The 23,616-nt window shown below is 37.1% G+C and overlaps 2 protein-coding genes across 9 annotated transcripts in view; one reads left to right on the forward strand and one right to left on the reverse strand.

Annotated features, from left to right (window-relative positions):
* Sol1 overlaps positions 1 to 6,627 on the forward strand; it is a 238,388-nt gene extending 231,761 nt beyond the window's left edge. For all 4 annotated transcript variants that reach the window (XM_071797777.1, XM_071797774.1, XM_071797775.1 and 1 more), the window contains exon 13: positions 1,650 to 6,627. In XM_071797777.1, the coding sequence (XP_071653878.1) occupies positions 1,650 to 1,735 (86 nt within the window). In that variant the 3' untranslated portion in view covers positions 1,736 to 6,627. The remainder of the gene's footprint in view (positions 1 to 1,649) is intronic.
* M (zona pellucida domain-containing protein miniature) overlaps positions 1 to 23,616 on the reverse strand; it is a 308,803-nt gene that overhangs the window by 257,900 nt on the left and 27,287 nt on the right. The window lies entirely within an intron of this gene.

A 23,616-nucleotide genomic window follows, 5' to 3' on the forward strand; every position in this document is an offset into this window, starting at 1 on the left:
GGTAAAAACCCTGTAGAAGGGATCTATTCTGAATTGCACGGAGATCCGTTCATTCGCATTCTCGTTCTCTCGAGGAGGCGAAAAGTCACGCGCGCGGCAACGTAAATGGATAGAAGCGGCCTGGAAAAGGTAGCGCAGGCAGAATGAATTAAGGCGGTGTACTTTAGCCCGTTCCGTCAAATCGAATTGCGCGGAGAGAAGCCCGTTATTCACTCGTTTCGCGTTGGCAAACGGGGTCGAATACCTCGGATTCGTGAAACTTTTGTTACAACTTGGTGCATTGTTGCACGCCCATGCAATGGTTGGAGTAGCCGGTGCCGCTGGGCTTAATAGCTCGAAATACATCTTCGAGCATTCGGTCGCCGTTTAAATGCCGTTCTGGAGCGGTAACAATTGCAGAACAGAAAAATGTGCAAACTCGGCGGGATTGTACGATCGAAACGTATATATGAATCGTGTGATACATGCCGCGTCGTTTTCCACTGATCCGATCAATCGGATGTTATTCATCGATTCCGCTAATAATTCTTCTTTGAAACTGTGTTATCTCCCAATGCATCATCTTTAAAAGAAAAGAGTTCTACATCGAGTCCGTAAAAGAATTTTAGGTAATAATGTGATTCGACTTGCTTCTTATCTGCTTCTTATCTTGCACTGCGAACACTATTTATTATGCAAAATTAAATTTCGCATATTATGCGATGTTTGAGAAACTGATCTAACGAAACCAAATAATATGAATTACTTTCGTGTCACAGCGGTTTCGATCAACTAAAATTGCCCACTGTTATTGCGAAACAAATTGCAAATTGCAAATAGGACTTGGTCGGATATGAGACGCGTACCTATTTATAGGCAATCAACGATAATGTCGCACCCCACTTTCGCCATCCGCAAGGCGCGAGATTGTGTAGCAGCCGTTTCAATATTCTATAGATTGTATCGTCGACTTTGCAATATTTGTCCGCAGGAACCAACGTGGGATTGCATATAATGAACAAATTGGCGTAATAAGATTCGTTATCAGTTTGTAAACGATCGTTATCGTCGAATTTGATAAATGGATAAATACGAAGGTTGAATGGAAAGGCGGACAATGAGAAAGCTCTCGGAACGCGTTTCCGAAGAAAAATAAAGAAATACATTTAACGTTGTTTCACATATGACGGTTGAGCTACAGAATCTTGAGATCTTTTTCATTTGTAAAGATTTTACCGGAAAAGAATTTTGCGCATTTCATTATATTGGTCATAAGGATTGCATTGTACACATAACGTATGCAATTGTTGCAAAAATGTTACGGCGTTTTTATTACGTCACGACGGCTCTCCACGCTGCATTTTTTCCGCTCCGCATATGCGCGGCAATAAAAAAAAGTCCACGAGAAGTAAACACGAACAAAACGTGCGATATGTATATTACTATTTATGCTATCGTTAACATGAGCTATCACGCGCGTGGTTCCATGCTCCATATGCAGGCCAGAACGCAAATCGATAGCACCGCGCGACTCACTCCGCGAGATCAACTACGAAAAAAGAAAAAAGAAAAAAAAAAAAGAAGAGTTAATATATTATCGGAAAAACTATATTATCGAGCGCACAAGTCAAAGTAATTGTTTTGTAAATCGTTTTTCCTTTGTATTAAAGGTATCGCGCCTTCACCTCTACCGTTGCTGCTGCTGTTCCTGCTCTTCACGAACTGTCTTTACATTGGCGGCAGAAGCTCGCACTAAGAAAAGGCCATCACTGCGGCCACGCGGACGAGTCCTGGCTCAATTTACAACGAACCGCAACTTTAAGATCGAGAGCCATCCAGAATCACCAATAGCTCAGCTCACCGAAGAAAGTGACGACCTCGTTGACAAATTCATCGGGAGGGAGTGTGTTACTCAAGTCTATTATCCGACCGGGACACGAAGTTTTAAATTTGTCCACGCACCCTTTCTCATTCTATCCCATTCGTCCGCGTCACGTTGACTATTTCGAGGAGAAAGCATCGGCGGTAAAATACTTTTACGTCTAAACAGCGTGCAAGAGAAACGACCGTGCGGACGATGTCATTCGTCGAGAACTCGTCGCAGCCTCGTTACCGTAAACAGGAGAAGTGGGATTAATTGGCTGCGTTACTAAATTGCCGATAGTAGCCTACGTGAATAAGTTACCGTCGACAATTAACTTTTTCGAGAAGAATCCTTACTTTCGAAGAAGTACAAGTAAATTTTGTTTCGCGGTGATTGCGCAAAAAACATTACGACTCGTTGCCGCTGTTTCGATTTAAGCAAATGCATTTTCTCTGTTTGTCGTTACAATTTAACTTTAATTACGAGTTAAAAGTTGAATGGAAGTCCGCAGCTGCGAAGCACTTTAATTCTCAATCTTTCTTTCGATACTGGGAAAATAGTTAAGTTAAGCGCGTGCTCTCTTAAGCCCTAGGTCCTGACCGAACGAACATGCGAAAACAAACAGGAATGAACAACTCGCGACGCCGTTTGTACTTATCGAAACAAATTGTTCGTTCGTGTTTGTTGGCGCTCGTTCACCTTGTTTAGATCCGGCTTTAAAAAAAATCATACGATCATTTATCATACGATTATTTAAACCTGATTTTACTCGTTCAATGGATAATGTTTTTCTCCTCTCGTGGGGAACGAATCTCTTAAGTCATCGTAACTGTCTGTCCGTATATTGCTCGAAAGTCATACATACCGTAGAAAAAATTCGCCTTCACAAATACGGACGGACTTTTACTATACATCCTCTATACGACTGTGATGTTCCCGTTCTTTCTTAGTTTATTAGAGACGAAAATAAGTCTGATCATTCGCGATAGCGAACATTCGTAATCGATAATTAGGTCCTGGAGATACTATTGATCGCCGATCGCATCATGGAAACTTAGAAAGCGTAGAGTTAAATATTTATTGTGAAAAAGCCTGTTTCAATGAGCAAGCGTAACTAACAGGAAAATTGCAAATAATAATCCGAAATTTCGGATTTTAAATCTAGTGAAAATACGTAATTGACACGTTTAATGGAATATATGAGAGCGATTACCGATTGCCGAATTCTTAAAAATGCGCGTTCGATTGAGCGATTTCGGCGATGAATGTTTCAATAATGAGCAATACGTGATCGACCGAATTTACGGGCTAGTGATGATTAAAGAGGGATATTTTGGAAACATTTTTTGAGCTTGTGGACTGCATCAATATTACACAATTTGATCTCACGGGTAACTACCAATTCTTTCCAATTTGTATTTTATCCGTATGATGCAAAGAATCGATCGCATTCAAACTAATCGCCTTAGTGAAACTAATTTTCTCATTAAATCGGTATAATTACATGAGCAAGAGTTGACTATGGTAAAATATGTATATATTTTAGTCTAATTTTCTGTCGGAATCGTTATTAATATTTAACATTAATTAAATTGTTATCACTTTAAAGTTGAATAGTTTACGATATTAATACGATGTATATACGCTGTTATTATTACTGAGTTTTTCGTTAAAGCAGAGCCTTTACTAAGAACTAGAGTCCCTCTAATAAGAGTCGCGACATCTTGAGTTTCGGCAAAATAAAAGAGAAAAAGAAAGCGATATACATGTGATATACATTCATAACGCTTTCTTTTTCTTTCTTACATCTCTTTCTCTCTGTTTCTCGTGCTTTTGCCGAAAATGCGAACCAATTAAAAGTTGCTGCTACGTGTCGCGACTCTTATTAGAGGGACTAAGAACTAATGCTTTGACAAATTAGGAAACAATTTTTTATCGAGAGAAAAATTAATAGCATTCTTTATCTGTACAATTTGTCTATTTCTTTAATATTATTTTAGATTAGCAATTAAATCATGAATTAAATCTGTATTAAAGACATTTAAAGTAACTACAAAATAAAATTGTTAACCCTATTAGATTTTAATGATTAAAAGTATATGTTTATTAATTTTAATGGCGATTTAATTGATATATTCGATGATATTTATGGAATTTATCATTAATTTTTTACAAAAACTATTTACAAAACTAATTCCTAATTCATCAACTGATATAAGAAAGATAACAGACACTAGAAAGTTTCTGTTTATATATTGTAAATAATTTTTCTTTATACGCATATATTAAAGTAACATAATCCTTTGAAAACCGAGTTCTTTTTAATAATGAAATCTTATTAGATTACTTTGTTTTCGTTATCAATATGTACAAGAGAAAGAGAAAGGAGAGAGAGAGAGAGAGAGAGAGAGAGAGAGAGAGAGAGAGAGAGACTAGACTTTACCAGTTGAAGTAGTAATGACGTGAGGTCCAATATATGTATTTATTTATAAAAAGTCATGTATTTAGTTATAAAATAGAAGATTTCTTTCTAATTAATCATTTAGGTAATTATTTTAGAATCAATTATTAGTTTCACATCACTTGAAAATAATTTTGAAATAACATTATATGAAAAATAATTTAATAATTTGCAAAATACAAAGAGATACTTTTATCAGTTCTAATTGTGTAAGAAATTTATTATCCCTTTTGGATCTTACGTCATTCTAAATTTTTCATCTCTAAATATTGTGCATGCTTTTAAGATGATTAATTTATGATCACGAATCACGATGTTCTTTCGAAGTGTTAGGATGCGGTCGATATTAATGTATTAAATATATAACGGGAGCTATTATGTATTAAATATATAACGAGAGAACTCGGCTCATTGTAGATTCGGTTGAATGCACTCGCGCTGCGTCAATATATATAACGTAAAGATCCTCCACTTTCTCAAAAAAATGATTTCGAAAAGAACAAGTTAGTGAAATTTATAGGCCCGATGTTTCGGCCCTCGAGCTTACTACAGCGATTATGACAACCATATAGTGTCGTGTTCTAACAATTGTCCGCACGTCGAGCGTGGGTTTAGTATACCTGATTCGTATTTGCACAAAATCATGTCGAAAAGCATGATTTCGATCTCGACCGAGCATGTCCTCGTACGTGTGGAAAATCAGCATGGAAGATAATACAAGTGTGAGGAATCAGAATGGACTTCTATGAACTCGATATCAAATTGTGTATCTATAGATACATAACTAGGTAGCAATACTGTCATTGTGTACGTTAGACTCTATCGTACGTCGAGTACTTTTTAAATAGATTTATAATATTTTTTATAATTTTAAATAGGTTTATAATATGTGTTGGTAAAAATTTTTCCTAAAAGTTTCTGATTGATTTTTGCAAGAGAGTATATGCTCATATGATGTGACTTATTGTATGTACGTTTGCGTGTCGCGTGCGAGAAACAAGAGAGACTGCGTGTATGTGATGTATAACTGGAGATCATTTTCGTTTTCTGTTGTTTCCACGTTAACGGAAAATAAGAAAAAGGTAAAGAGGAGGGTAACACTATTAGCAAATTGAATATTTAATTGGCACTATTAAATGCTTACATGTAACTATCACCATGTAAATATTGTTACATTCGACCCGTTTCAACCGCTGTCACTATACATAGCCATACTGTCTTAAACCGTACTAGTGATTCACGAATCGAGAGAGCCAATACGAAAAGCGGTAGGTCGCAGCTTTGACAGTCGGAGAAATTATAAATTCTCTGTTACCAATCCACCCCCGATACATCGTCAAAACAATGGCATTCATTTTATGACTTGCGATCAACTGATCGATTGGTTTAATTTATTAATTTACTGTAATGCATATATACGTATAAATAATCTGATTATATGATTAATTTTATGATATGTGTAAATTTGCATTAATTTGCACATATGAAACTGATGTTTGTAATCAATTGATTGATTGAGAGTTAATTTATTGTAATACATGCGTATAAATGCAACGACGGATTTACGACAATTTTTTTTATAAGATATACCACTGTCCATGAGTTTGGAAACGTGGTAATTATTCAAACGATAGAGAAAATTATCAACGAAAGAAATATCTGTTGTTATTTCCAACGTTAATGTGTCACAATGATAAGAGCGAAACTTTACACACAGTGCAGCCTTCTAAAAAGTACTTAAAAAGTTGAAGATTCTTTGTTAAAGTATCGCGCGTTATATATATATATTATATCGTTACATATATATATATATATATTGTATATATGTTCACGAACCTATGGACAGTATCGTGTATCTCTTCCATCGCTAATTTTCATATTTACGCCTAAAGGGAAACTGATGAGCAAATCGTGTCAGAAATCCGATAGCAATGTACTGCTGGATTGCTGGAACGCCCCGTAATCAGGCAGAAAGTTCAAGGGCGGCTTAGCGGCGTGCGTTCCTAAGTCCTAGAAACGTAACTTTTATCCTTTCGTACCGTCTATTACTGGGACCTACGAGTCGAGTTATCCGAGTTGCGCCTGGGGCGCTCCAAACTTTGTCCTGCGGTTAAAACTATCCGAAAGCATCGCAGTCGTGCCCCGGAACAAAGGCCCGGCCATTGATCGGGGCACCGACTTCGGTATCCGCTGAAAGCAGCGGATGTATTTTCTTATTCTGTTTTGAGGCTCTTGCCCAATCGTCTCACGCATAAGTTACGAGAATGTAATGCAATCATCGTTACTGTCCTAATAAACCTTCACGTATGAATCCATACGTCAATTCTACGGTTGTTCTATCTCTCTCCCTCTCTCTCTCCTCTCTCTCTCTTTCTATTTTTATACCATGTCTCTCCTTCACACCCTCGTCCTTCGAACGTTGTAGACACATCAAAAAGCGTATAAACCAATGCGAATTTTTAATTAATTTTAAAATTTTTCGAGAGTAGGTCATCGCACCTCGACGCGGAATACCGAGCGATCGATCGCGATTGAACGATTCGCAGATGCAGTTTCATGTCATCTCGTTCACGTTTGGGGAAAACTTGAGCACCGATTCGCAATCAATAAAGTTCTCCTATCCGATCGAGTTCTCCAACTGGGAAACAACTTATAATGCTGAGAAGGGCAGTTAAAATATATTAACATTATTTGTTACGCTATATTATTTTTTGTGAATTGTGGCAGAAAGGACAAAAGGTTAAAAATGCTTAAATGTTTGATTCGTCTTCGTGCAGCATGAAATCTTATTTCATCACGAGAAGGATCATTCGCCTCTTCTGACAGTAGTCACAACAAAAAAATCATATTTTTTTGTTCTATTTAAAGCTCTGATGTTTTCGGAGAAACCAGCGAAGTTGAAAACAATATTAAGCGCGAATATGCGTATTGTAAGAGAAAAGCACAGAGACATAATGAACTATAGTACTTCTGTTGAATTATTACGTTTTCGTAACTAAAAAACGAGATATTATCGAAGCTTTTACTACGCATACTTTCCCCCCGTAAGGGTTCCAAGTCCATTAAAGCATGCGATTATCTTTCACTTTAGCCGGGGTGTCGAAGTTGGCCGGCCTTGCAACGTGGGAGAAGCGGACGCGATTCCCGCCACCGCTGCGAGTCGACCCTTGGCGCCGGGCATGCTTGAAACGCAGTGCCCGTTTACTGCGTTTGACACAGACGGATATTCATTCACGAAATAACTTATTACTATTTATTTCTATTTTAATTTGACACGGCTACTGGGGGCAAGTTTCGTTGAGGCCGTTTTGGCCACAAGGATGGAGACAATAGGAATCCTTGTCTAATGTTTCTGTCCGTGTACGGTACGGGTACGGCACAACTGTGTCTGAATCGACCTTAAATAGGTTACATTAAAACACGAAACGAACGAGCAAGCCACAAAGACAACGGAGCTCGATGCTTATATTGCTCGTCACAAATCGCAGAGACGCACATTTTGGATTTGGTCAAACCTTGTGATTGCTATTGCGACTACGTTACGACCGGATACTACTAGCAGTTCTGGTTACTCCTGAGTAACGTAGTCGCAATAGCAATCACAAGGTTTGACCAAATCCAAAATGTGCGTCTCTGCGATTTGTGACGAGCAATATAAGCATCGAGCTCCGTTGTCTTTGTGGCTTGCTCGTTCGTTTCGTGTTTTAATGTAACCTATTTAAGGTCGATTCAGACACAGTTGTGCCGTACCCGTACCGTACACGGACAGGAACATTAGACAAGGATTCCTATTGTCTCCATCCTTGTCGCCAAAACGGCCTCCATCCTTGTGGCCAAAACGGCCTCAACGAAACTTGCCCCCAGTAGCCGTGTCAAATTAAAATAGAAATAAATAGTAATAAGTTATTTCGTGAATGAATATCCGTCTGTGTCAAACGCAGTAAACGGGCACTGCGTTTCAAGCATGCCCGGCGCCAAGGGTCGACTCGCAGCGGTGGCGGGAATCGCGTCCGCTTCTCCCACGTTGCAAGGCCGGCCAACTTCGACACCCCGGCTAAAGTGAAAGATAATCGCATGCTTTAATGGACTTGGAACCCTTACGGGGGGAAAGTATGCGTAGTAAAAGCTTCGATAATATCTCGTTTTTTAGTTACGAAAACGTAATAATTCAACAGAAGTACTATAGTTCATTATGTCTCTGTGCTTTTCTCTTACAATACGCATATTCGCGCTTAATATTGTTTTCAACTTCGCTGGTTTCTCCGAAAACATCAAAGCTTTAAATAGAACAAAAAAATATGATTTTTTTGTTGTGACTACTGTCAGAAGAGGCGAATGATCCTTCTTGTGATGAAATAAGATTTCATGCTGCACGAAGACGAATCAAACATTTAAGCATTTTTAACCTTTTGTCCTTTCTGCCACAATTCACAAAAAATAATATAGCGTAACAAATAATGTTAATATATTTTAACTGCCCTTCTCAGCATTATAAGTTGTTTCCCAGTTGGAGAACTCGATCGGATAGGAGAACTTTATTGATTGCGAATCGGTGCTCAAGTTTTCCCCAAACGTGAACGAGATGACATGAAACTGCATCTGCGAATCGTTCAATCGCGATCGATCGCTCGGTATTCCGCGTCGAGGTGCGATGACCTACTCTCGAAAAATTTTAAAATTAATTAAAAATTCGCATTGGTTTATACGCTTTTTGATGTGTCTACAACGTTCGAAGGACGAGGGTGTGAAGGAGAGACATGGTATAAAAATAGAAAGAGAGAGAGAGGGAGAGAGAGAGGGAGAGAGATAGAACAACCGTAGAATTGACGTATGGATTCATACGTGAAGGTTTATTAGGACAGTAACGATGATTGCATTACATTCTCGTAACTTATGCGTGAGACGATTGGGCAAGAGCCTCAAAACAGAATAAGAAAATACATCCGCTGCTTTCAGCGGATACCGAAGTCGGTGCCCCGATCAATGGCCGGGCCTTTGTTCCGGGCACGACTGCGATGCTTTCGGATAGTTTTAACCGCAGGACAAAGTTTGGAGCGCCCCAGGCGCAACTCGGATAACTCGACTCGTAGGTCCCAGTAATAGACGGTACGAAAGGATAAAAGTTACGTTTCTAGGACTTAGGAACGCACGCCGCTAAGCCGCCCTTGAACTTTCTGCCTGATTACGGGGCGTTCCAGCAATCCAGCAGTACATTGCTATCGGATTTCTGACACGATTTGCTCATCAGTTTCCCTTTAGGCGTAAATATGAAAATTAGCGATGGAAGAGATACACGATACTGTCCATAGGTTCGTGAACATATATACAATATATATATATATATATGTAACGATATATATATATATATATATAACGCGCGATACTTTAACAAAGAATCTTCAACTTTTTAAGTACTTTTTAGAAGGCTGCACTGTGTGTAAAGTTTCGCTCTTATCATTGTGACACATTAACGTTGAAATAACAACAGATATTTCTTTCGTTGATAATTTTCTCTATCGTTTGAATAATTACCACGTTTCCAAACTCATGGACAGTGGTATATCTTATAAAAAAATTGTCGTAAATCCGTCGTTGCATTTATACGCATGTATTACAATAAATTAACTCTCAATCAATCAATTGATTACAAACATCAGTTTCATATGTGCAAATTAATGCAAATTTACACATATCATAAAATTAATCATATAATCAGATTATTTATACGTATATATGCATTACAGTAAATTAATAAATTAAACCAATCGATCAGTTGATCGCAAGTCATAAAATGAATGCCATTGTTTTGACGATGTATCGGGGGTGGATTGGTAACAGAGAATTTATACTTTCTCCGACTGTCAAAGCTGCGACCTACCGCTTTTCGTATTGGCTCTCTCGATTCGTGAATCACTAGTACGGTTTAAGACAGTATGGCTATGTATAGTGACAGCGGTTGAAACGGGTCGAATGTAACAATATTTACATGGTGATAGTTACATGTAAGCATTTAATAGTGCCAATTAAATATTCAATTTGCTAATAGTGTTACCCTCCTCTTTACCTTTTTCTTATTTTCCGTTAACGTGGAAACAACAGAAAACGAAAATGATCTCCAGTTATACATCACATACACGCAGTCTCTCTTGTTTCTCGCACGCGACACGCAAACGTACATACAATAAGTCACATCATATGAGCATATACTCTCTTGCAAAAATCAATCAGAAACTTTTAGGAAAAATTTTTACCAACACATATTATAAACCTATTTAAAATTATAAAAAATATTATAAATCTATTTAAAAAGTACTCGACGTACGATAGAGTCTAACGTACACAATGACAGTATTGCTACCTAGTTATGTATCTATAGATACACAATTTGATATCGAGTTCATAGAAGTCCATTCTGATTCCTCACACTTGTATTATCTTCCATGCTGATTTTCCACACGTACGAGGACATGCTCGGTCGAGATCGAAATCATGCTTTTCGACATGATTTTGTGCAAATACGAATCAGGTATACTAAACCCACGCTCGACGTGCGGACAATTGTTAGAACACGACACTATATGGTTGTCATAATCGCTGTAGTAAGCTCGAGGGCCGAAACATCGGGCCTATAAATTTCACTAACTTGTTCTTTTCGAAATCATTTTTTTGAGAAAGTGGAGGATCTTTACGTTATATATATTGACGCAGCGCGAGTGCATTCAACCGAATCTAACGCAGTATGCATATAAGTAATTTAATTCAATTTAATTGAATTCAATAAAAATTTCAATAAAAAAATTTTAATAAACCGGAACCGGAAAAAACTAATTTACAAAATACCGGTACTTTTGTCAGCTAGAAAACCGAAATCGAAACCGAAACCTTTTTTGCAAATACGAATCAGGTATACTAACCCACGCTCGACGTGCGAACAATTGTTAGAACACGACACTATATGGTTGTCATAATCGCTGTAGTAAGCTCGAGGGCCGAAACATCGGGCCTATAAATTTCACTAACTTGTTCTTTTCGAAATCATTTTTTTGAGAAAGTGAAGGATCTTTACGTTATATATATTGACGCAGCGCGAGTGCATTCAACCGAATCAAACGCAGTATGCATATAAGTAATTTAATTCAATAAAAATTTCAATAAAAAAATTTTAATAAACCGGAACCGGAAAAAACTAATTTACAAAATACCGGTACTTTTGTCAGCTAGAAAACCGAAATCGAAACCGAAACCTTTATTAAGTATTTTGATGGACCAAAACCGGAACCAAACAGACTTTCGTCCGGCCCGAGTCCCTGCTTATAAGTACATATCCGCAAACGCAGTATGCATTAAGTAATTTAATTCAATAAAAATTTTAATAAGAAAATTTTAATAAACCGAAACCGAAAAAAACTAATTTACAAAATACCGGTACTTTTGTCAGCTAGAAAACCGAAATCGAAACCGAAACCTTTGTTAAGTATTTTGATGGACCGAAACCGGAACCAAACCGATATTTTCGTCCGGTCCGGGTCAGCAAACGTTCGTCGGGTCGTCTTTGTCGATCGAAACAATCGGACTTGAATTCAGAATACCGTGGCAAGAAAAAAAGGGATATGCATCGAACAAAAACATATCAAAAGGATAACAAAACTAGGTCATTAACTCTGCACCAATAGCGGGTTTTCTCGCGTAGAAAATTAAGAAGCACATTTCCGAATACTAATGTCTTTTATATTTATCATGATTCTATTAAATTCAGACTTTACCGAATGTATTTGAAACTCATCTATCTCGTTTATTCTGCCCTCAAGCGAAAGACTTTTGAAAAGTCTAAACGTAAGCGTATTAAATCTCATATGTCACAACAACAAAAGTTACACCAAGAAATACCAAGTTAACATCATTTCAATATATTACAGCTAATTTTTAGTGTAAGAATTTAAACCGCTCATGTATATACCCGACTTCATTATAAACTTAATGAAGCTAAAAAAAGGATTTTACTGACTTGCATTTCATGTCGAAATAAAAAATTGTATGCTGAGAAGAGAGCTACAGTGTAACAGGCGTCGACTCGGCGCACTTGGCCGGTTTCTTTATCCGAAGGTTGATTTACATTAGATACCGGGTCAAAGAACGGTCGAGTACTTTAGCATTAGACAAAGAGATAACAAGCTCTTATTGATAAACACAGACGAGTCTCTTTACACTAATTTTCCGGAAGAATATCAGAGGTTTTGACGCGTAAGTTAACTGTAATTATATTTAGTTTTCAAAATTGCAATGTAAAAAAATATAATACAATATTTAGCACATTTATTTTTATCAGAAATAAAAAAGATTTAAAAAAAAATGTGGGATCTAACGTTAACACTTTAATCGTACTGAAGTACATATCCACAAACGCAGTATGTATATAATTAATTTAATTCAATAAAAATTTTAATGAACCGGAACCGAAAAAAACTGTAATTTACAAAATACCAGTACTTTTGTTTATAGCTAGAAAACCGAAGTCGAAACCAAAACCTTTATTAAGTATTTTAATGGACCGAAACCGGAACCAAACAGAGATTTTCGTCCGGTCCGAGTCCCTGCTTATAAGTACATATCCACAAACGCAGTATGCATATAAGTAATTTAATTCAATAAAAATTTCAATAAGAAATTTTAATAAACCAGAACCGAAAAAAACTAATTTACAAAATACCGGTACTTTCGTCAGCTAGAAAACCGAAATCGAAACCGAAACCTTTATTAAGTATTTTGATGGACCAAAACCGGAACCAAACAGAGATTTTCGTCCGGTCCGAGTCCCTGCTTATATAGGTACATATCCACAAACGCAGTACGCATGTAAGTAATTTAATTCAATAAAAATTTCAATAAGAAAATTTTAATAAACCGGAACCGAAAGAAACTGTAATTTCAAAAATTTTAAAAACTATCAAAAAATATGTCCTAAAATAGTGCAGAATCCACTCATTACGATATGGAGCTGCAGTATTATTTTTTATAGAACTGATGCATGAAGCATGCATATAAACAAGGAAAAAATTACGAATATGAAATAAAATAATAATACCAAGTTTTCCGATTAATTAATCCACAAAGAAAATAAAAATTATTAAGTATAAAAGTCGCGGTGTTGGCATTAAAAAGCCTTCTTGCGCGCTGTATACATGGTTATTAATCAAGATCATAAGTCTCTTAAAGCATAACTTTCACGTTTCCAATACTAATACATAATTCTATATCTCCAAGCTTGTACTTTTATCAGATATTACTTTTTATACAATATGAATATAAAGACTACATTCAAAGACCCAACGCAGAAAATTTTATCTTTGTTTCTAACCAAATCTTGATTTAATTTCAGACATAGCGCAACGAATTACATAAATATTTGTGTATAAAACTTTTAATCATAATTTAATTTACGTCAGTCGTGCTTTGGAATGCATTAACTATAAACAAAAAGTATGATAAAAACACTCAGTTTCACAATAAATAAATTTAAAAAAAAATATGACCGGCGACTCACACCGGTGGAAGAAAAGAGATAGCGACTGGTAGAAGTCAAGCTGTCTTTTTCTATCCAGTGCGTACAGACAAAGAGAAAACGAGGTAGAGGTCAATTCTACCGGACAACACTTTTTGAAGGCTTTCATATAGGAATCGCGAAAACAGGATTAAAAATGTTGACATTGCCGATGTCGAGGAAGTTCGGCCTTCGCTATAGGCCCCTTTTTACCAAAACTTCCAAGCTCCCCAAGCTTGACGACCAATTTCAAATTTAATGTCTCCTCCGAAAGATAGCCCAGTTTCTCCGCACGAGCCCCACTCGTGCGGGGGGTGCAGTTTGGAATATAAAAATTCCTGTGATCAGGTGGACTCGAACCCGGTTCCACGGAGTTACGAGTCTGGCGCTTTACCACAAGACCACACTGCCACCCTTTCTTTTATAAAAAATTCACAAAGAAAGTATGCCAATTTGTTAATCAATAGAAAGAGAGATATCCGCATCGGCATGTGTCCGTCTATACACTGTAAAAAATTTAATGTCAATGAAAGTCCACTCTAAATTTTGTGTTAAAATAACTCATTCATCGTGTTAAAATAACTCATTCATCGATGAATGAGTTATTTTAACACAAAATTTAGAGTGGACTTTCATTGACATTAAATTTTTTACTGTGTACATATGACATATAGACGGACATGTCAACAAGACTCATTAAGAAGCTTATCGAGTCCACTTATACGTGCAATGTAATACTCACAAGCTCCCCTAGCTTGACGACCAATTTCTAAATTTAATGTCTCCTCCGAAAGATAGCCCAGTTTTTCCGCACGAGCCCCAGCGTTGCCACTTTAAATATTTTAGAAATATATACTATTATTTATTTCATACATTTTAAAGTAGTAAAATACAATCAACTTTTTTATGTATGTATATAAAAATATGCCTAAATGTATATTTTCATATTTGTGCTCTCTTTTTAAATTCAGATTTATTCATCTCAAGATGCTGATGCAGCTGCCGAAGGAGCAACAGCAGCAGTTATTTACGAGAATTAAAAATTGGTTTGAGAAGTTTGGAGTGCCCATGAAGAACTTGATAGGATTTGCCAGCGATGGTTGTAACGTAATTTTTGAAAAAAATAACTCGGTTGTTCAAAAGTTACAAGAAGCGTGTCCAAATATTATCACAGTAAAATGTATTTGCCATTCGATCCATATTTGTGCATCGGAGGCCTGCAAAAAAACTTCCTACACTGAGAAAAAAAAATCGTAGATTCAAAGAAATATTATTTGATTCAACTAAATGCAGCGGTCACGGGCTGTCAAGCTAACATTTGTTAATTCAAAAAATATTATATTTAAATAGATTCAGAATTTCTTGATATTACTCACGTATATTTGATTTAAATATATTAATATTTGCATTAAACAAATCACTACAACTAAACGAGTTTAGTCAAATTTACAACATTTTTTTCTCAGTGTATATAATAGGAAGTTGGAGAACTCGATCGGATAGGAGAACTTTATTGATTGCGAATCGGTGCTCAAGTTTTCCCCAAACATGAACGAGATGACATGAAACTGCATCTGCGAATCGTTCAATCGCGATCGATCGCTCGGTATTCCGCGTCGAGGTGCGATGACCTACTCTCGAAAAATTTTAAAATTAATTAAAAATTCGCATTGGTTTATACGCTTTTTGATGTGTCTACAACGTTCGAAGGACGAGGGTGTGAAGGAGAGACATGGTATAAAAATAGAAAGAGAGAGAGAGGGAGAGAGAGAGGGAGAGAGATAGAACAACCGTAGAATTGACGTATGGATTCATACGTGAAGGTTTATTAGGACAGTAACGATGATTGCATTACATTCTCGTAACTTATGCGTGAGACGATTGGGCAAGAGCCTCAAAACAGAATAAGAAAATACATCCGCTGCTTTCAGCGGATACCGAAGTCGGTGCCCCGATCAATGGCCGGGCCTTTGTTCCGGGGCACGACTGCGATGCTTTCGGATAGTTTTAACCGCAGGACAAAGTTTGGAGCGCCCCAGGCGCAACTCGGATAACTCGACTCGTAGGTCCCAGTAATAGACGGTACGAAAGGATAAAAGTTACGTTTCTAGGACTTAGGAACGCACGCCGCTAAGCCGCCCTTGAACTTTCTGCCTGATTACGGGGCGTTCCAGCAATCCAGCAGTACATTGCTATCGGATTTCTGACACGATTTGCTCATCAGTTTCCCTTTAGGCGTAAATATGAAAATTAGCGATGGAAGAGATACACGATACTGTCCATAGGTTCGTGAACATATATACAATATATATATATATATGTAACGATATAATATATATATATAACGCGCGATACTTTAACAAAGAATCTTCAACTTTTTAAGTACTTTTTAGAAGGCTGCACTGTGTGTAAAGTTTCGCTCTTATCATTGTGACACATTAACGTTGAAATAACAACAGATATTTCTTTCGTTGATAATTTTCTCTATCGTTTGAATAATTACCACGTTTCCAAACTCATGGACAGTGGTATATCTTATAAAAAAAATTGTCGTAAATCCGTCGTTGCATTTATACGCATGTATTACAATAAATTAACTCTCAATCAATCAATTGATTACAAACATCAGTTTCATATGTGCAAATTAATGCAAATTTACACATATCATAAAATTAATCATATAATCAGATTATTTATACGTATATATGCATTACAGTAAATTAATAAATTAAACCAATCGATCAGTTGATCGCAAGTCATAAAATGAATGCCATTGTTTTGACGATGTATCGGGGGTGGATTGGTAACAGAGAATTTATAATTTCTCCGACTGTCAAAGCTGCGACCTACCGCTTTTCGTATTGGCTCTCTCGATTCGTGAATCACTAGTACGGTTTAAGACAGTATGGCTATGTATAGTGACAGCGGTTGAAACGGGTCGAATGTAACAATATTTACATGGTGATAGTTACATGTAAGCATTTAATAGTGCCAATTAAATATTCAATTTGCTAATAGTGTTACCCTCCTCTTTACCTTTTTCTTATTTTCCGTTAACGTGGAAACAACAGAAAACGAAAATGATCTCCAGTTATACATCACACACACACGCAGTACGTAACCTAAAATAAAGTTTCTTTCTACGCGAAAGAACGGTGTCCGTTTCGCAAGTTCAAGATTACGCGCGTGTACAGGGTGCTCCGTGATTACCGGCTTTCATTTACGAATTTCCTTTGATCAATTTTAAATCGATCCTGCGACATTCGTTTACGTTTGCATTCGATACATTTCTAGAGAGGAACTAAACTCACTTTCACAAACGCAGTAATGCATATGAGTAATTTAATTCAATGAAAATTTCAGTAAAAAAATTTTAATGAACCGGAACCTTAAAAAACTGTAATTTACAAAATACCGGTACTTTTGTTAGCTAGAAAACCGAAACCAAAACCTTTATTAAGTATTTTAATGGATCGAAACTATTTTAATGGACTTAGAATATTTTCGAGTTGCGGTACTTTGAGAGGCTGTAACTTTTGAAATATTGGTCGGAGCGTTTCGGACCCTTATAGTTTTCGATAGAACTCCTCGGGGGGCCACCAGAACTCCCGCGAGAACTCCGGTAAAATAATTTTTTTATTTTAAGCGCGGTACTTTGAAGGGCTGTAACTTTTGATATATTAGTCGGAGCGCTTCGGACCCTAATAGTTTTCGATAGAACTCCTCGGGGAGCCACCAGAACTCCAGCGAGAACTGCCGATTTCCGAAAAAAAAAATTACCTCTCGGAACTTAGAATAATTTTCGAGGTGCGGTGCTTTGAGGGCCTGTAACTTTTGAAATATTGGTCGGGGCTTTATAAAACCTATAAGGAACTCTAGTACTCGTCGAAATCTTTCTAAATCTACCATAAAAAATTGATTTTTAAAAAAAGTGGAAATTTTTTGTTTAACTTTGACATTGATTTTTGGGCTTATTTGAACGGAACTCTTTTTAAAACCTATAGGGAATTCTAGAACTCATCGAAATCTATCCGGAACTACCATAAAAAATTTATTTTTTCAAAAATGGGGGGCGCCGTAAAGTTAGCCCCCCCATTTTTAAAATGGTGTTTTTACCACTTTAAATGACGGAACTCTCTTTAAAAACTACAGAGAACTCTAGAACTCTTTCTGGGGAATCCAGAACTCTAATAAAAATTTCCGAATTTTGAAAAAAGGGAGCCAACTTCACAGACATATATTTTCTTTATTCTAAAAATACGATCGCGTGTTTACACTATTACAGACATTTTAAAAATCTGTTTAACATAATCGAGTTTAATATAATTGAATGATAGTTATGTAATTTATTAAAATAAAACTAGAGTGCGAAAAACCGATGATAAAATCCAGAATAATTCATACCGAGGAAGAAAGGTTTAAATATATTTCGAGGGCCGCCTTTAAAAAAAGCTTCCTTTACATGCCGTGCAAAGGTGTTATCGTTGCTGTCCGTCCATCAGAGTCCATCCCTCCTTAGCAATATTAGCGCCGCCACCGGTGGTGGCTGGCTGGTTGCTTTTAGTCAGGGGGATGAAATACTTGATGATATTAAACATGAATAATGTAACGACTCGGCTATGAAGGCGCGGAATAGCGAGTACGATAAGACCTAGAATGCTGCATACGTAAGATGGTATAATACGGGCATTTTTGTTTAACACGTTGACATTAAATAGCATAACTGTTAGTGCATTTCTAAGAAGTTATATTTACGAAAGTATAGAGTGTATTTATGTTTAATACAAATGGAAAATGAGAATTTGTCCGTGTTGTATATCGGCATATGCGTGCATCGCCTTAAAATGATATTAATCAGAGAAATATTACTGCAATATATATAATATATATATTTGAAAATATACAAAGTTTCTGAAAAATTATAATTCTGAAATTGAACTATATATAGTAGATAATATCTAGAAATATACATTTCCTCATCTGAAAAAATATAAAGTCTAAGACTAACAAAATTTGTACTCTTTTTCAAGATAGAAAAATTTTGAATATCGAATTTAATTTGATTATCGCGATACTCTTATAACTCTTAGTTTTTATAAGATAGATATTATCACACTTTCTTTAAAAATTGATAAAGTCGTAAATGATAGAAAGCTTTTCCTCGTTTCGCGCCTTTCCATAAGAAATAAAAATTTTGTAAAGAAAAAGTACAGAAGAGAAATAAGAAATGCACGTTATTGTCAAGAACGAACGTCATAAGAACCGTGGGTATAATACACACGGGAACAAGCGAGAGCTTTTAATCCAGGTCGCGTCAAACAAAATGCGGAAATAGAGTCGAGGGGGGTATACGGGCACGTCGGCAACGTGGCACGTCGTCAGCGTCCCGACGCCGACGTCGCGGTCGTCAGGGACAAGTCACTGCTAGAGAAAGACAATCATTCTATTTCGAAATTCCAAATTTATTATTTATAATAATCGTAATCTTTAGCATCATTCTTTCTTTAAAAAGTATATTTAGATAATATTATCTGTTAAAAATCAAATGAATTTTCTGTTAACACTATATATACAATAACGCAAGTGCTGTAAATGAATTTTTTCTGGGCAAATAATCAACTGAGTTTAGATTAGGAGGTTCTTGTTACATGGATCGATTCCCCTTAAATTGTCAATTTTATCTTGTTATCCGGAAAACGAACGAGTCCGTAAACAGAGCCTGATAGACGCTTAAAACAAACCCTTAATTGAATTCACACTTAGTCACTCTGCTTCGCTTACGAAAAAGCACAGTCATCCGACACAGATTTTTTTCTGCCTTCTGCACCCCTTGTTTTGAATAACCTACTGCAATGCAACTACTTAAGTGAAATACGAAGTGATAGTAAATTAAAAGTCAAATTGCTTCCTCACATTGTGAAGATCCTTCCCTCCCTCCCTCCATCGCCCCATACTCCCCTTATCTTATATCTTATGATTTAACACTTGAAGATTTCAAGCAGCAAAATACTTATGCATATTAATTTGCATTAACTGTCCGCGCATTTTTTACCTTTTATATCTTTTACATTATATCTATATACATATATTATATTGGCTTTAAAAATTCATATCCAATGTTTTATAAAAATTTTATTTGACAGATGTGATCAATTATTTTTTAAAATATCCTTGCGTTCTAGTAAAGAGATAGCATTTAATATGAAAAAAGTTTATTTATATTTTAATCATTTTGAGGCAATGGATTTGTAAAAATTATATCACAGACGTAAATAAAATGTAATACATATGAGAAACGAGAGATATTATAATAATATATATATAATAATATATATAATCTATTGCCTCGAAATGGATAGGCTCGGAAGTGGATAAACTTTAGAGCCTAGCAAATATTTTTATAATTTATGTGAATAAAAGTGGGGTACGATTACTCCTACTCCATCCCTGTCGTTCATGTTGCGAGAAGCCGCGACCCCAGGTATCTAGTGACCCCAGGCATCATCGTAAGCACAGAAAATGAAAAATACGAAAATGGTAGGGTATTCGGAAGGAAATTGATCCTCCCTTTGCTTCAATGCCGTCCAATCCCATATATGAGGAACCGTCCAATCCCATATATAACACAGGCTATTCCTGCCGAACGAAATAACCTCTTCTAAGCTAGCAGGACCAAATTGGCAGAATCAAACCGGACCTATCAGAATATTTAGTACCCATTTTGTACTATTTTGTACCACTAATAACAATTTTGTATCCTGTGCCATTTCGGAGAAAATCGTGGCGGTGCTACCTTAGCATTAAGCTAGAAAGACCACAAGAAAAAAAAAAGAAAATTAAATACAGAAATTTGAAGGACTGAATTTGTACTAATTTGTACCATACAAATAAACTTAATATATTCATCCCTTCTGCTTCAAACAGCTCCTAATAGAACTCAGTCCTATTAATCTCAAGAGTAAAGTACTCGTTCTCATCAGCAGAATCAATTGCTACTTGTAAACTCGATTCAGGATAATTTGTATCACAAAAATATGAAGTTTCAGATTTTGTACCCTAGCCGTTTGATGGAAAACTACCCCCGATCCCTAACGGTCTCAAGAGTGAAGTACTCTTTCTTTTTATTTTAGTGTTCAGAATTTAGTAAACAATATTTAGTCGTAAAATAATTTTATTCATTTTAAGTACAGTTCTCTCTTAAGCCAGGAAGATGGGATGGTTTTCTTGCGAAGGGGTTGTAGCTCAATAATCAAAATGCGCGTATTTTAAGAGTTTATTCTTAGAGTTTATACGCTATACGAATTATATCCGCGATACATTTAAATTTTTCTCAACATTTTTCTCTTGAGTTGAATCAATTAAAGGGTTGTTTCGGGGTTAAGAGGATGAGATCAAAAATCCAAACTATATCATTTTGAAAACTCATAAATAGCTCCTAATTCTGCCGTAAAAATCAATTCAATATCTATTTTTAAACGTTGACTCAGCGCCCCCCATAAAAAATATTAAATTCCTGTTCAGTGTGACAAGCTCAAAAATTTTAATTTGTAGGATATAAAAACTCACAAATAGCTTGTAATTTTGCGCTATTTTTTTTTTTTTTAATTTCTGCAAGGTGGGGGGGCCAGCTCAACAGGGGTCTTACTAGTATTTGGGGCGAACACGAAGCAGTTCAGATTTACTGTGCTTTCATCTGAATCTGACCGATCGGAACCGATCGCTTTCAATTATTTCATTTTATTTTTCCTGTCGTTGACATAGCTCTAAAAATTCGCGAAAGGATATAATCTGACGGGTGTGTGAAGCTGGCACTCCTACTTTAAAATTCGATAGTTCTGATTAGAGAGTTTCAGCTTCTTTTCAAAGAGTATCTACACGATTTATGTTGAGAAGTTCTAATGCTTTTCGCTTGACTAGCGCTCAATTCCTGATATTACGAGATCGCAAGGTCACGCTATGCTACAGGTAATAAGGGAAATATATACATGGAAAAAAAATGATGTATCAACAGCATCATTTTTTGCCAGCCATTCTATTAGCCATCTTATGCCGGGTACTCACTAAGACCGTGCAACGTGCAACGCAACGATTGCTGCAACTAGTGAGTACGTCTTATTTCGGAACACATTGTGAAAAAATTGTAGCAACCGTTGCGTTGCACGTTGCACGGTCCTAGTGAGTACCCGGCCTTAGGTTTTGCGGCGAAACGCAACAGGCAGAATATACTAATGTCCAGCGGCCATAAGTCAACCGCGAATTTCTAACACACGTATTTGCGTTGAGAGTATACTAAGCTCATCTTAAATCGGAGATATAATCACGGAGGGAGTTTGTTATGCCGGATACTCACTAGAACCGTACAACGTGCAACGCAACGGTTGCTGCGTAAATACGTCTTATTCCGGAACAAACACATTGTAAAAAAATTGTAGCAACCGTTGCGTTGCACGTTGCTCCTAGTGACTACCCGGCTTTATACGAGTAATATTGATATAAATCTCACAGCATCGATATATACGCGTATTAAAGATGCAATGATAAAATTATCGTTGCATTTTTAATAAGCAACGATAAGATTATTGTTAAACAATATCAATGAGTAAAACGCATAATTTAATGCATTAAGTACAAATAATCATAACGAATTAAAAAGTTAAAAGTTACGCGCAACGTGCGTCGGACCTACTACCGGTAATCACGCTGGCCACGGCGGCCTCGCTCCCGTCCACGTTGTTAACAGTGGCAAGGCTACTACCTTTTGTGAATCGTGGCAGAAAGGAGCGCGAAAAAAGTAGCGGATCCGCGTTAGGATCCGGCGATCTGAGTGGCTCAAAAACTGCGCTGGTGCGAGCACTGTCGTATTGTATCGACCGAGTTAAGCTGTCTTAGGTCTTTGATTCTCTGCACGAGTTCCTTTGGGCCTAGGGTTAAAGTCAATTGATCTGGTGATACGAATATATAGCCTCTCCCAGTCAAGTCATGCGCCCACCTCCCAGTGGTCTCGCTGGAACGTTGCAATGGGGTTGTTCTGATTCAGTACGGCTCGGTCGCAAGATCTGATGTCGGCTGGTCGGCGCGCTCTGCAGTAACCAAGCGACGTCAATGGCGATCTGAATGCGCCACTAAGGGCCTGTAGTGATACGGGCCCAAGTACCGCTGTCCATGGTGAGTTGTGGGGCCAAGAAAGGGCACGGTTATCTGGGGAGCTCTCGGCTGTCAATCCGTTTGCTCTCCAACACGTAGTAAATATGAAAAAGTCAAGAATGAATCTTCATGCCCGGGTTCTCGGATGGTCACGTGCAAGCGATGCGAGAGTGGTGACTCGGTTAGTACGGAGACACCCAGTGAGTGCATAGCTGGTCCCTTGAGAGTAGGAGCCAGTTATCGGGTATAGAAACGATTACGCCTCTTGACGCACGAGACTCGTGCCGTGGCCCCCAGTAGCCTTCTTCTTCTTCTTTGATTTTATGGCACCTAATCCTTCTCGGGATCACATAACGGCCAAGAACAAGTCGAAGATAATAAATACAGACTCGAAAGATTCAATCTAATCTCGGCGCTGATGGCATTAGTAATCTTCAAAAATTATTCAGGACAAAACACGTCCGAATATGTCCACGGTCTCCACGAGATTTGCCCCCAGTAACCGTGTCAAATTAAAATAGAAACAAATAGTAATATGTTATTTCGTGAATGGATATCCATGTGTGTCAAACGTAGTGCACTGGCATTGCGTTTCAAGCATACCCGGCGCCGGGGCTCGACTCGCAGCGG

Source organism: Temnothorax longispinosus, chromosome 2, assembly GCF_030848805.1.
Source record: "Temnothorax longispinosus isolate EJ_2023e chromosome 2, Tlon_JGU_v1, whole genome shotgun sequence".
NCBI lineage: Eukaryota > Metazoa > Arthropoda > Insecta > Hymenoptera > Formicidae > Temnothorax > Temnothorax longispinosus.